Source organism: Triticum urartu, chromosome 2A (genome assembly GCF_056163025.1).
Source record: "Triticum urartu cultivar PI428250 chromosome 2A, HENAU_Tu73, whole genome shotgun sequence".
NCBI lineage: Eukaryota > Viridiplantae > Streptophyta > Magnoliopsida > Poales > Poaceae > Triticum > Triticum urartu.
The window spans coordinates 179,477,792-179,491,854 of NC_141874.1; the positions used below are offsets into that span (position 1 = coordinate 179,477,792).

General features: G+C 44.0%; 1 protein-coding gene across 5 annotated transcripts; it reads left to right on the plus strand.

Annotated features, from left to right (window-relative positions):
• Nucleotides 1-12: 12 nt before the first annotated feature.
• Nucleotides 13-2,726, plus strand: CYTC6A (Cytochrome c). Of its 5 annotated transcripts, none has more exons than XR_015616003.1 (6): nt 13-325; nt 466-548; nt 644-675; nt 771-834; nt 919-1,129; nt 2,165-2,726. XR_015616003.1 is itself a non-coding variant. In XM_048699816.2 (5 exons), the coding sequence occupies exons 1-5, from the start codon at nt 97-99 to the stop codon at nt 1,057-1,059; spliced, it is 549 nt and encodes a 182-aa protein (XP_048555773.1). In that variant the 5' UTR covers nt 14-96; the 3' UTR covers nt 1,060-1,218. The 5 variants fall into 5 exon arrangements, 1 of the variants encoding a protein (XP_048555773.1); XR_015616004.1 differs by having other exon boundaries at nt 2,175-2,726; XR_015616005.1 differs by having other exon boundaries at nt 2,238-2,726.
• Nucleotides 2,727-14,063: the final 11,337 nt, after the last annotated feature.

Consider the following 14,063-nt stretch of genomic DNA (forward strand, 5'->3'; position numbering starts at 1 on the left):
CCCAACCCAATCCTTGCACCTGCTACTACTACGTGTCTTCTCCTTGAACCACGTTCTTTATCTTACCTCGAGCGAGGCAACCGGCAGCAGCCTCCGATGCCAAGGGCCAGTGGGCGCGCGATGCACCAGCTTCCCCTGGCCGCGCGGCCGCCGGCGCCGCGGTCTCACTGTTCTCGGAGTAGGTCGGCGTGCCGCTGCAGCCTGAAGCAGGCGCCTGCCTCTCTCGCCGTGGCCGCAAGACGGTGCGCGGCCGCGCCGCTCTTGGCCGCGTCGCTCCTCCTCGCCGCCGCCGCGACTCCTGGCATTCCTGCCGGTACTCCACCAGGTTTGCCTAGCCTGCCGCTTGTCAGTAGAGATGCTTGTTCTAGACTTCGATCCATTGCATGCACTGTGCACACCAGGTGTGGCAAAATATACGGTGAATTTTGCTTGTCGATCGACCACATGGCACTTATTTTTGCGCAGCGTTTGCCCAATCCCAAGGCGCGGCGCTGTTCCGGAAGGCGTGCATCGGGTGCCACGACACGGGAGGGAACATCCTACAGCCGGTGAGTTTGCTGAAATCCCTTGCACGGTCGTAACGACTGTAAATTCCAGGTTCAGATCATCGTCTGTTCTGAGCTTGCTCCTTGATCATGTCCAGGGAGCCACCCTCTCCATGAAGGATCTTGAGAGGTATGGCAGAGCCATTTGTTAAACTACAGCTTGCATGAAATTTCTTGTCCGGTCTATATTGACTGTGGCAAAGAGAAATTTTGAATTTGCTTCAGGAATGGAGTTGCCACGGAGGAAGAGATATACAACATTACTTATTACGGGAAGGGAAGGATGCCGGTACGTAAAATTTGCACCCATTATGTACGTCGTTGACAGGAGTAAACGTTTTGCAACTATGAATGAGCTTCATCGTGTGTGTAGGGTTATGGAGAGCAATGCACGCCGAGAGGGCAGTGTACCTTCGGCCCCCGGCTGCCTGAAGACGATATCAAGATGCTTGCAGCATTTGTCAAATCGCAAGCAGAGAACGGGTGGCCAAAGATCGACGGTGATGTCGAGTGATCCGATTACGGCTGAACACGAGGTGCTAGCTCCATTTCGCGAGGAGGCTGAAACCATAACTGTTTATGAGGTTAATATTTTTTTTGACTCGCAAGCAAACCGTAGAACAATTGTTCTAAATAATTTTACATTAATAAAATGAAAATAGTTATTCACGTAGACGAAGATTAAAGTATCTACAGCCGGATTTGGCAAATCCGACCCCTCAAACACACGCGGACGGGTGCGTCCGCGGACGGTGACCGGCCACCTCTCAAAAAACGCATTCCCCATTCGGATACCTCAAATTAAAAACCTCAAATCCATATTATTACATGCAACGTGAAATCTAATCTACGTGGAGCTCGTCCGGTTCCACTCCCCGCTCGCCGGCTCCGCCCTAGCCATGTCCGGCGGCCGGCTGCGCTCCTCAGAGTGTTGGGCCGGTCACCGGCAAGGTAGGGTAGGGCATGAGACACGAGCTGGCTCACAGGACTCAAGGCCCCGTCGTCTCCCATGCCCTACTCTTTCTCGCGGAGACCGGTACCCAAACGGTGTTGTTGGACGTCAGATCGATGATGAATTCATCTGGGGACGAGCCGCCGACGTCCACCACAATGCGGTTGCGGCGCCCGGACTGATGCGCCATACGGTGTGCCGGAGAATGCGACTCCGCCTCGCCGACATCCGTCGCCGCGAGGGCTGCCGCCACCTCCCACACCCGGTGCCTTGCATGGCGGGCACGCCGTGCCATGGCCTCGTCGGACGAGGCCCATGGTGCGTCTCGATACTCGGCGCGTCACCGGAGGGGTTGCGCGTCCGCCAACGCGTTCGGACGCTGATACGTCTCCAATGTATCTATAATTTTTGATTGTTTCATGTTATTATATTATTTGTTTTGGATGTTTTATATGCATTAATATGCTATTTTATACTCCCTCCGTCCAAAAATACTTGTCATCAAAATGGATAAAAAAGGATGTATCTAGAACTAAAATACGTCTAGATACATCCCCTTTTATTCATTTTGATGATAAGTATTTTCGGACGGAGGGAGTATGACTTTGGGGACTAACCTATTAACCTAGAGCCCAATGCCACTTCCTGTTTTTTTCCCTTATTTTAGAGTTTCGCAGAAAAGGAATACCAAACGAAGTCCAAATGGAATGAAACTTCCACGATGATTTTTCTTGGACCAGAAGACACCCAGAGGACTTGGAGTGCACGTCGGGAAAGTCATGAGGCTACCACAAGGACGAAGGGCACGCCCCCCACCCTTGTGGGCCCCTCGTGACTCCACCGACCTATTTCTTCCGCCTATATATTCTCAAATATTCCAAAACCTATTAGGAGAGCCACGAAAACACCTTTCCGCCATCGCAACCTTCTATACCCATGAGATCCCATCTAGGGGCCTTTCCCGGCGTCCTGTCGGAGGGGGATTCGATCACGGAGGGCTTCTACATCAACACCATTGCCTCTCCGATGAAGCATGAGTAGTTTACGTCAGACCTATGGGTCCATAACTAGTAGCTAGATGGCTTCTTCTCTCTCTTTGATTCTCAATACCATGTTCTCCTCGATGTTTTTGGAGATCTATTCGATGTAATACTCTTTTGCGGTGTGTTTGCCGAGATCCAATGAATTGTGTATTTATGATCAGCTTATCTATGAATATTATTTGAATCTCCTCTGAATTCTTATATGCATGATTTCATATCTTTGCAAGTCTCTTCGAACTATCGATTTGGTTTGGCCAACTAGATTGTTTTTTCTTGCAATGGGAGAAGTGCTTAGTTTTGGGTTCAATCTTGTGGTGCTCAATCCCAGTGACAGAAGGGGAACCGTCACATATTGTATTGTTGCCATCGATGATAACAAGATGGGGTTTTCATCATATTGATTGAGTTTATCCCGCTACAGCATGTCATCTTACTTAATGCATTACTCTATTCTTATGAACTTAATACTCTAGATGCAGGCAGGAGTCGGTAGATGTGTGGAGTAATAGTAGTAGATGCAGGTAGGAGTCAGTCTACTTGATACGGACGTGATGCCTATGTTCATGATCATTGCCTTAGACATCGTCATAACTTTGTGTTTTCTATCAATTGATCGGCAGTAATTTGTTTACCCACCGTAATAATTTCTATCTTGAGAGAAGCCTCTAGTGAAACATATGGCCCCCGGGTCTACTTTCCATCATATAAGTTTCTGGTCTATAATTTTAGTTTCCTATTTACTTCTTTTGTAATCTTTTACTCTCCGTTCCATAAACCAAAATTACCAAAAATATTACTTTACCGTTTATCCATCTCTACAGATCTCACTTTGCAAATAATTGTGAAGGGATTGCCAACCCCTTTATCGCGCTGGGTGCAAGTTGGTGTTTGTTTGTGCAGGTATTCGGTGACTTGTGCGTTGTCTCCTACTGGATTGATACCTTAGTTCTCAAAACTGAGGGAAATACTTACTCTACTTTGCTGCATCACCCTTTTCTCTTCAAGGAAAAAATCAACGCAAGCTCAAAAAGTAGCAGGAAGAATTTCTGGCGCCGTTGCCGGGGAGATCTACGCCAAGTCAAGCCATACTAAGTACCCATCATAAACTCTCATCTCTTGCATTATATTATTCGCCATTCGCCTCTCATTTTCCTCTCCCCCCACTTCTAAAATGATTTTCGAAAAGATTTGCCTTTTCTTCGCCCCTCTTCAGTTCGTCTTCTTCGCTTGCCTTTTGTGTGTTCGTGTGTTGGATTGCTTGCTTTGTCACGATGACTCAAGAGAATACCAAACTATGTGACTTTTCCAACACCAATAACAATGATTTTATTAGTACTCCGATTGCTCCCGCTACTAATGCGGAATCTTGTGAAATTAATGCTGCTTTGTTGAATCTTGTTATGAAAGATCAATTTTTCGGCCTTCCTAGTGAAGATGCTGCATCACATCTAAACAATTTCGTTGATTTGTGTGATATGCAAAAGAAAAAAGATGTGGATAATGATATTGTTAAATTGAAGCTATTTCCGTTCTCACTTTGAGATCGTGCTAAAACTTGCTTTTCATCTTTGCCTAAAAATAGTATCGATTCATGGAATAAGTGTAAAGATGCTTTTATTTCCAAGTATTTTCCTCCCGCTAAGATCATCTCCCTTAGGAATGATATTATGAATTTTAAGCAACTTGATCATGAACATGTTGCACAATCTTGGGAGAGGATGGAATTGATGATACGAAATTGCCCTACTCATGGTTTGAATTTATGGATGATTATACAAAAAAATTATGCTGGATTGAATTTTGCTTCTAGAAATTTTTTAGATTCGGCCGCGGGAGGCATTTTTATGGAAATTACTTTAGAGAAGTTACTAAACTCCTAGATAATATTATGGTTACTTATTCTCAATGGCAGATCAAAAGATCTTTCACTAGTAAAAAAATGCATGCAATTGAAAAGATCAATGTTTTGAGTGGAAAGATGGATGAGCTTATGAAATTGTTTGCTAGAAAGAGTGCTCCTATTGATCCTAATGATATGCCTTTGTCTACTTTGATTGAGAATAATAATGAATCTATGGATGTGAATTTTGTTGATAGGAACAATCTTGGTAATAACGCGTATAGAGGTAATTTTAATCCTAGGCCTTTCCCTAGTAATTCCTCTAATAATTATGGTGATTCCTACAACAATTATTATGGAAATTATGATAAGATGCCCTCTGATTTTGAGAATAGTGTTAAAGAATTTATGAGTTCGCAAAAGAATTTCAATGCTTTGATTGAAGAAAAATCGCTTAAGATTGACGATTTGGCTAGGAACGTGGATATAATTTCTCTTGATGTTGATTCTTTGAAACTTAGATCTATTCCACCTAAACATGATATCAATGAATGTCTCAAAGCTATGATAATTTCCATTAATAAGTGAAAAGAAAGAACCGCTAAGATGCGTGCTAAAAAAATTGGTTTATAAAAGCGTGTTCTTCTATTTTTCGTGAAAATAATGATGAAGATCTTAAAGTGATTGATGTGACTCCTATTGAATCTTTGTTTTCCAATATAAATCTTGACAAAGATGGGACTGGAGATGAGTCAATTTTAGTTAGATGGCGTCCCAATGATTCGGAGTTTTTAGATCTTGATGCAAAAATTGATAAAAGTGGGATTGGAGAGATCAAAACTTTAGGTAGCAATGAAACCCACTCTTTTGGATTTCAAGGAATTTAATTATGATAATTGTTCTTTAATATATTGTATTTCCTTGTTGCAATCCATGTTGAATTATCCTCATGCTTATAATCAAAATAAAGCTTTTACTAAACATATCATTGATGTTATGATGCAATCTTTTGAAGATAAGCTTGAACTGAAAGTTACTATCCCTAGAAAACTTTATGATGAGTGGGAACCAACTATTGAGATTAAGATCAAAGATTATGAGTGTCATGCTTTGTGTGATTTTGGTGCTAGTGTTTCCACAATTCCAAAAACTTTATGTGATGTGTTAGGTTTTCGTGAATTTGTTGATTGTTCCTTAAATTTGCATCTTGTGGATTCCACTATTAACAAACCTATGGGAAGGATTAATGATATTCTTATTGTTGCAAATAAGAATTGTGTGCCCGTAGATTTCATTGTTCTTGATATATATTGCAATCCTACATGTCCTATTATTCTTGGTAGACCTTTCCTTAGAACGATTGGTGCAATTATTGATATGAAAGAAGGAAACATTAGATTTCAATTTCCGTTAAAGAAAGGTATGGAATACTTCCCAAGAAAGAAAATTAAATTGCCTTATAAATCTATTATGATATCCACTTATGGATTGCATGCCAAAGATGATAATACTTAGATCTATTCGTGTTTTATGCCTAGCTAAGGGCGTAAATAATAGCGTTTGTTGGGAGACAACCTAATTTTATTTTTTATTTTTACTTTTTAGGTTCTGTTTTGCAATAAATATTTCATCTAGCCTCTGGTTAGATATGTTTTTGTGTTTTAATTAGTGTTTGTGCCAAGTAAGACCTTTGGCATAGCTTACGGTGATAGTTTATTTGATCTTGCTGAAAAACAGAAACTTTTGTGCTCAGGAAAACAATTCTCATTTTTCGCAGAAGCGTGATAAAATATTGATTTTTTCAGATGATTAATAAAAAAAATATTCTTAGGACGTCCTAATTTTCAGAATTCTCGGAGTCACAGATGTATTTGAAATATCCAGATTGCTACAGACTATTCTGTTTTTGGCAGATTCTGTTTTCTATGTGTTGTTTGCTTATTTTGATGAATCTATGGCTCGTATCGGGGGTATGAACCATGAAAGAGTTAGAATACAGTAGATATTACACTAATCTATAATACCTAAATAGTTCATCCCCACTAATCTATTTCTCTTGACATGCAGCCTATCCAGATCACTAATCAAACATGCAACCATCTATCTCACTCCACCTCAGCAGTTTTTTTTTGAGCATCAGTACAGACACAAGCGCTCATATACACGCGCATACACTCACCCCTATGAACACACACACGCACACCCTACCCCTATGAACACCTCCGAGAGACTGAGCCGACATATCATCTTGAGATTTATGAAGTCACCGCAGGCACCTCGTCGTCGACGGGAACGTCTCCTCCCACTGAAAGCATATCGCCGGAAATCCTGAAATAAATCCAGGAATAATGCGAGCACCAGGATTTGAACCCTGATGGGTTGGGGATACCACTGTCCACCTAATCAACTCAACCACAGGTTGATTCGCCACTCCACCTCAGCAGTTAGCCACGTCATCAATTCCAACCACGTCCGACGCTTTAGCTCTCGCTATCGACTGATTTCTTCTAGTTGGGCTGTAGGAAGCCACTTCTCAAGGAAGTTCGAATGGGCTGTACGACGTTGGCAGCCCATGGAAGGATATTAAATAGTCCGTGTAGTATCTTTTTCCCTGAAGCGTCGTCGTCTCCACACTATTCCCCTTCTCTTCGTCTCCTCCAATTCCACTAATACAGCAAATCAATAGCCATTGATAGTTTCCTTATGTCCCTTCCTCATATTCTTCGATTGAACATAGTGGATCGGTTGCCCGGATGCTTCCCTTCATCTCCACTGAACTTGCGTTCACGTCCTCGCCCCACTGTACTTATATCTAGGATTTCTGCTACAGCGCAGCGACTTCTTCGATCTACTTCAAACCTTTCACCACCATGCCAGCACCTGCATCATCTACATCGATTCGCCACAGGCATACAAACCACCTGAGATAGGAATAGTTGATAGATCATCATGCTCGCGTGAAGGTATTACGATGGGACCCATGGCAGAGAAGATCCCGCTGATGCCGTCCACGGGAGCTCGATGGTCGCGGCCACTGTGAATCCGGCCAACGACGCGTCAACTACACCGACCCCTTCCTCCTCGACATCTATGCCCATGCCGCCCACAACGTCTCCGGTATGCATGGATAGCCTGTTTCCCTTCCACTTTCACTTCTTTCAAAATCCAAATCTGCCACCAATGCGAGACGCCGCCTCCGCGCTCACCAGCCCATAATCGGTCGTTGCCCGTCCATGAACACACGCCTCCACCCGGGGGAATCAGTGCACAGCGGACTGATATTTTTTTGCCGATGTGCTCTTCCTGTCTTAAACGCAGTGTGGCTTCTTGACAGGATAGGCCGGCAGCGCCGGTTGCCGAACTGCAGCCCTTGGGCGGAGAGGAAGGGGTCTCCACCCATGCCAGATGTTGTCCGCTGCTCCTTAATGCCATGGGGAAGGGCGCTGTCCGCCTCCACTGACCACGCCTTAGGAGGCGCACTGTTGGGGATCAGGAGGGACTAGCTCTTCCTTACCCTCTTTATTTGAGTCTCTTTTTTCAGTGCGTGAATGTGTGTTTGTTTATGTGTAGAGATTCAAGTAGTAGGATGATATATAGTATATGTATTTGGGATGAGGCATGGATCAGATTGTCAATTATGTGAACCAGAGATAAGAGAATACACATGTGAGTGGGGAGGACATCGATCGATCAAAAATTCAGAATGCTTTCATTATGAGACTCTGTGAGACCATGTAACAGTGATAGTATACCATTTTTCTCATCAGGTTCTGACAAAACAGCGATGCAGTATGGAGGACTTGATCGTTTACATTGGAAGAAAGGATTACCTGCAGGGCAACAGGGGTATCTCATATCTTTCTCTTTAGCATTCAGGTATTGAGGTGGAACTATAGATGTGCAATCTTTTGATTTTGGATCTGATGCACAAGCACATTGATCACATTCTTTATTCAGGCGCTTATGACTAAACCATAAAAAAGATCCTGCAAATAGTGTGTTCTTTTTATGCACATTCTGTTAGTCTCCTTGCTTATTTTTACAGAGCACCAAGCTCCCATGTCTAAATTTTATTTTTGATACCGAGTTATCATATGCACATTCCGTTAGTCTCCGTACTTATCTGGAGAGCGCAAGATCCGACATCTGAATTTTATTTTCGACGTTGAGATATGTATGACCATTCTGTTAGTCTCCATACTTATTTAGAGATAGCATGGAAATATGATTCTCATGGATTCTATCTATTACAGTCAAAAATTGTGAAACTGTATATGTGATGGATGGCAAGCTTATTTTCAGATTTGGTCACATCCCACCAGCCGCAAGTGTTGGACAATTTTCTGCTGATGGTGAGAATCTAGGACGATTAGGTCTAGGACGATTAGGTGGTTCTGGCTGCATAGTATGTCGTCGCTCCCATTAATAGACAAGACAAAATTTCTTGTAGGTGGCTCAAAAGGGTCTGTTGCCACCCTGTCCATGCATACAATAGCATTCGCCGCCCTCCCTGTTTGATCATCTGGCTAGGTACTCCTCCTTTGTTTAGCTTTAAATTGAAGTGACTGAACTTAACATTTTTTATAGTATAAGCATGGATGAGTTGACAAGCTCGGTTCACTTTATTATTTCTATGGATAGGAACATCGAATGATTTTAAGCATGCTTCCAGTTGCCGAGCAGTTGGTGAGAGACCAATGTGATGTTATCCTCTCATGTAACCTGTTTTGAAATAACTCAATTCAGGTACAATGTCTATAATACAGAATACATAAGTCAAATTACACATAAGGCACTGGTGCATGTCGGTCCTAAACAAATGGTTTTTAACCCCTTTCCGGACGACATTTGGAACCGCCGTCAAGTGAGTGTGGGCAATAGGGGGGGGGGGGGTCCTTCCCACACGACCCAGAAACCGTCGGGGATAGGGCCCCTACAGTACTCCTACTCGTTTCTGCTCGCATTGCCATCGCAATCGGTATTCTATGGTGCTACGTTTACATTGCGCGACCCATCACAAACGGTTCACTATTATAGAACGTGTATGATGCACGGCCCATCACAAACGGTTCACCATTAAGAAGATTAGCTAATCGTCGTACGAGTGTCGGACAGGATTACAAAACGTCGGACCGTCGTAACATCGTCGTACACAACAACTATCGCACACGCTATCTCGTGGTGCAACGTTTACGATGCATACTTCATCAGAAACAGTTCATGGTTGCGAATTGTGTATGATAAGGCAACTAACACAAACGTTTAGTTTGCCCGCACCATTTATGATATTGTCTGACATCGCACACGGTTTGCAAACGGCAACTGTGTGCATGCTTGCACACGTTTCCTTTCCGTGAACCGTCTCGGATTATGGTGCATATCGCAAACGTTTGTGTTTTACCAACCGTGTGTGCCGTTACAACCTGAAGAGCGTAATTTCACCCTCATTTAATTGCTGCTTTTCCAAATTGTACCGGATTTGGATTTGAATATGAATGTATGCTACAACTTTATTCATATCCATCAGGTTCAAACAACCAATGCATTATTCGATTCATAGGTACATATGTTCAAGAATTACATAAGAATCAAATAAAGAATGATGAACCACAGTTGTATACTTGTACTATTAAAGACGGTAAAGAAAGAGGCGAAATATATTCTGATTGCTGAACAAGGTGAAGCGGAATCCCATATTGTGCCCTCCTCCATGCAGAAGGCACACACGACTCTAGTCCAACCCCTTGTGATGGCCGACCGCCCATCCTTCACGGTCTTCATGAAAACATCTAGATAATCATCGTGTTCTGGTAGAAATACTTTAACCTTTGCGTGCCCACCAATCATGTAGTTTGAGAGGTAATCTTGAGTAAACTGCTTTGACAACCACTGCAAAGGAAAAAGATTCAGACATTGTCATCTAACACAGCTCATTATGGGCAGTAAAAATAAGGCTGCAGAGTTCTTACTTACCATCCTGCAGTTTGCTGTTGTCTTGGATAAAGTGTAAACAAATAGTTTAATTGTCATCTTTGGACCCATTTTACTAACAATTTTTATCAGCTTCCTCACTTGATGCTGGTTCATCGATATCTCATTGCCCCATACGCAGAAAGGGTCGAAGCGCGGATCTTTACCAATGACATATGTACCTAAAAGCACCAAGTTAATATTAGAAGCTAAACAACAATTGCATAATGATGTAGCACAACACTTTTTTATAATATGTCTATATACATCTGTATGTGGTAGTCCATTTGAAATCTCTAAAAAGACAAATATTTAGGAACAGAGGGAGTATCTTATAACATCCAATATACTCACATATTAGATGAATTAACATCTTATATTATCGACCGAAAGGAGTTTAGTGCATTCTTACAAATTATCAGCTGATTAACTGATGCTGTATCCAGGGGTTACAATTAGTTTGAGCTAGTTCGGGCTCAAATAGCCCTAAAGTATATCTAAACATGAGGGCTAGTTTGAGCTAGTTGCATCTATAACCCACCCAAAAAAACCATCCAACCAAGAGGTGCTAATTGGAGCTAGTTCTCCTAGTGCATTTATTGTCAATCTAACCCTGCCATCCAAACAACTCTTTGGATGGAGTTAGTTCAGGGTTAGTAATGAGTTAGAAACTAACTCTAACCTCTAGCTAAGTTGAGTATCCAAATAGGGTTGTGTTGTTGTTGCTGCTTCTGCTCTTCTACGTATATCTAGACATCATTAGAACATTAATGTAACACTCTTCCTTGTTCCTATGTAGCCTAGGATTACATATTTAGACATTAAGTACAGTGCATGTTACTATGTATCCTCAAATATATTACATATGGCCCTAGTTAACCTAATGATAATGAGTTGCAGATATATTCAGTTAAAAGTCTGATTCACCGATTAGTCCCTTATCAGCCGCCGGCCTATATGGTACCAGCTACCGATATCCTGAACAGTGAGCAGATATAAGCCATGGAATGAAACTAACCTCGATGGAAAACAACAGTCGTTTCCAAAATTGTCCTTTGTAGGTACATCGAGAAGCATGTTAAGCACAACAACTCATACTTGCACATATAGAACATCACGTTGTGAATAACTGGAATAAACAAGGCATACTACGAACAACCAAAGATATAATTTGAAACTGGACATATGCTAACTACAAACAACCGAACAATAAAAAAACTTTAAAAGAGGCATATGCTTGCTATAATAGGCTTAACAACAAGCAAATATATGCATTCCTATCGGTATGTTTAAAACTGGATTGATGAAATGTACTGCACAGTAAATAATTGCACATATAGAGCATCACATTGTGAACAACTGAAATAAACAAGGCATACCGCAAACAACCAGATATAGCAATTAAAAGTGGACATATTCTCACTACACTACAAAAGGGACTCGACAAAACAAATCATGGGGTTCCCCCTATGAAGAGGCATGGCAAAACAAATCATGGGTTTCCTCACTTGTCACAGATGGGCTCGTTCCCGTTTGAAGAGCACGGACCCTGGATGCGCTCCATGTTGTCGCAGATGGGTTCCTTCCCCTTGGAAGAGTATGGCTATAGGGTGCCCTTCCTGATGTTGCAGACGGGCGCTTTCCCCTTGGAAGAGCAGATGGGCTCTTTCCCCTTGGAAGAGCCGGAGAGGGTGCCCTCCTCGTGGTCACCGTCGATGAGGTCTGACTTGGAAGCTGTGGATCCCAAGACAGTGTCACATAACGTGTCCTTCAGAAATGACAAAAGGGGCTCAATGGCGTTGTAGAATGGCAAATTGTTGACAGCGAGCGAGAGGATATCAGCGGCGGGTCCATGGATGAGATCGATGGCGGTTGAACCCGAGGGGTTGGGTGTGGGCCACTTAACCTGTGACATAGCCCGCCTCAGGCCGTCGTTGTCGATGACCTCGATGTTGTAGCCAGTGGACGAGACATGCCCGCATACTCTAGCCCGCTGCTTGAGTGCCTGCCGCTAGTAATGGTCGTCAGCTTCCTCGGCGACGTCGGGCGAAGAGACCGCTATACACCTCTTTTGGGCCAGTCACTCCTCGAGCTCCACGGGAAGCGTAGCCGGGCTTAGGCTGCGACGCTCTGGAGTGGGGGATGGGGGTCTGTGGGAAAGGGGGTGTTTGGCAGGCGTCATCTAAGAAACTCAAGGCGGTCTGGGTATGGAGATCGGTGGGTAAGCTGCACGGGCAAACCGACAGATGTTGACAATGGAGGCCTTGTGGCGGCGGCGGCAGCAGCGCTAGCGGGGACCTTGCTAGGGTTTCGAGCGAGGGAGGGTGTGTGTGTGCGCGCGCACGCCCGAGGAGGTTTGTGTGTGTGTGTGTGTGTGGAGGGGGGCGCGGGGTGTTTGAGGAAATGACGCGGGTACTGAAAATTTTACTACGCGGGAGTCAAATGCGGGATTGAAATGCCAGGCTATTGAAAATTTTGATGATAGTGCATCGCACACGGTCCGCAGATAACAACGTGTGTTATGAAACAGAAGAACCCTCGAGGCAGGCAGATATTTTCTAGGGATGCACGCGGGATTGGGAACAAGAAACATCGCACACGGTCCGGAGATAACAACCGTGTGTTATGAAACAGAAAAACCCTCGAAGCCGGTAGATATTTTTGAGATGGGGAGCCTCGTGGAGCCCAATGTACTGTGCGGATGTGTGCGTGACAGGTGCACCGGCGTGGCACACGGTTAGTTTGAGTGAACCATGTCTGTTGTGCCATCCGACTTATCTAATGTTCATAAATTTGGCGAAAAATGACGCGGGATAGGGTCAGGACACGAACACACTTGCATGTGGACCAAATTTATGTATCAAAACGGTGGTTTGATTTTAAAATACCAAATGCAACTTCGATGTGGCACCTCTCTCGCAAAGCACACTGTATTGCTTGCCCCCACCCCCCTCATATCGGCACGAAGGGAATTCTAAGCTATGAATGCATGCCCCCCAACCAAGGTTCACCCTAGCAAAATGCGAAGTAGCTAGCAGCCACACTCCTCCCTCGAGTCAGCACGAAGGGAATCTTAAGCTATGAATGCATGCCCCCGACCGAGGTTCACCTAGCAAAGTGCGAAGTAGCTAGCAGCCCCCCTCTTGTGTTGGCACGAAGGGAATCCTAAGCTATGAATGCATGCCCCCTGCCCCCAACCGAGGTTCACCTAGCGAAGTGCGAAGTAGCTAGCAGCTCCCCACCCCCCTTGTGTCGCCACGAAGGGAATCCTATGCTATGAATGCATGCCCCCCCAACCGAGGTTCACCTAGCAAAGTGCGAATTAGCAACCCCCCCTCCACACACACATTTTCAGTCGGCGGGCCAGAGAGGCATATATCTCACCCAAGATGGATCGTAAAACGGACCAAGAATAATCCACCTTGGTCGCACAACCTCTCCCTTGTTGTTGGTCAAAGTGATGGCCGTCCATGCGACCCCAGAGATGGGCTAGCTCGCCAATAATCATGCAAGTAGATAGTCCCCGAAGACAACCACTGCATGCGTGTGGCCCAAACATATGTATGGAGAGGTGTGTTTTTGAGTAACAATGGAACAACTTTGATGTGGCACCGTGATTTCGAACTAGAAATCCCCAGACTGACTGAGGGTTAGGTTGACGATGCATATGTATGTTACACCACACTTCAAGCCAACGACGGGGATTCATGCAT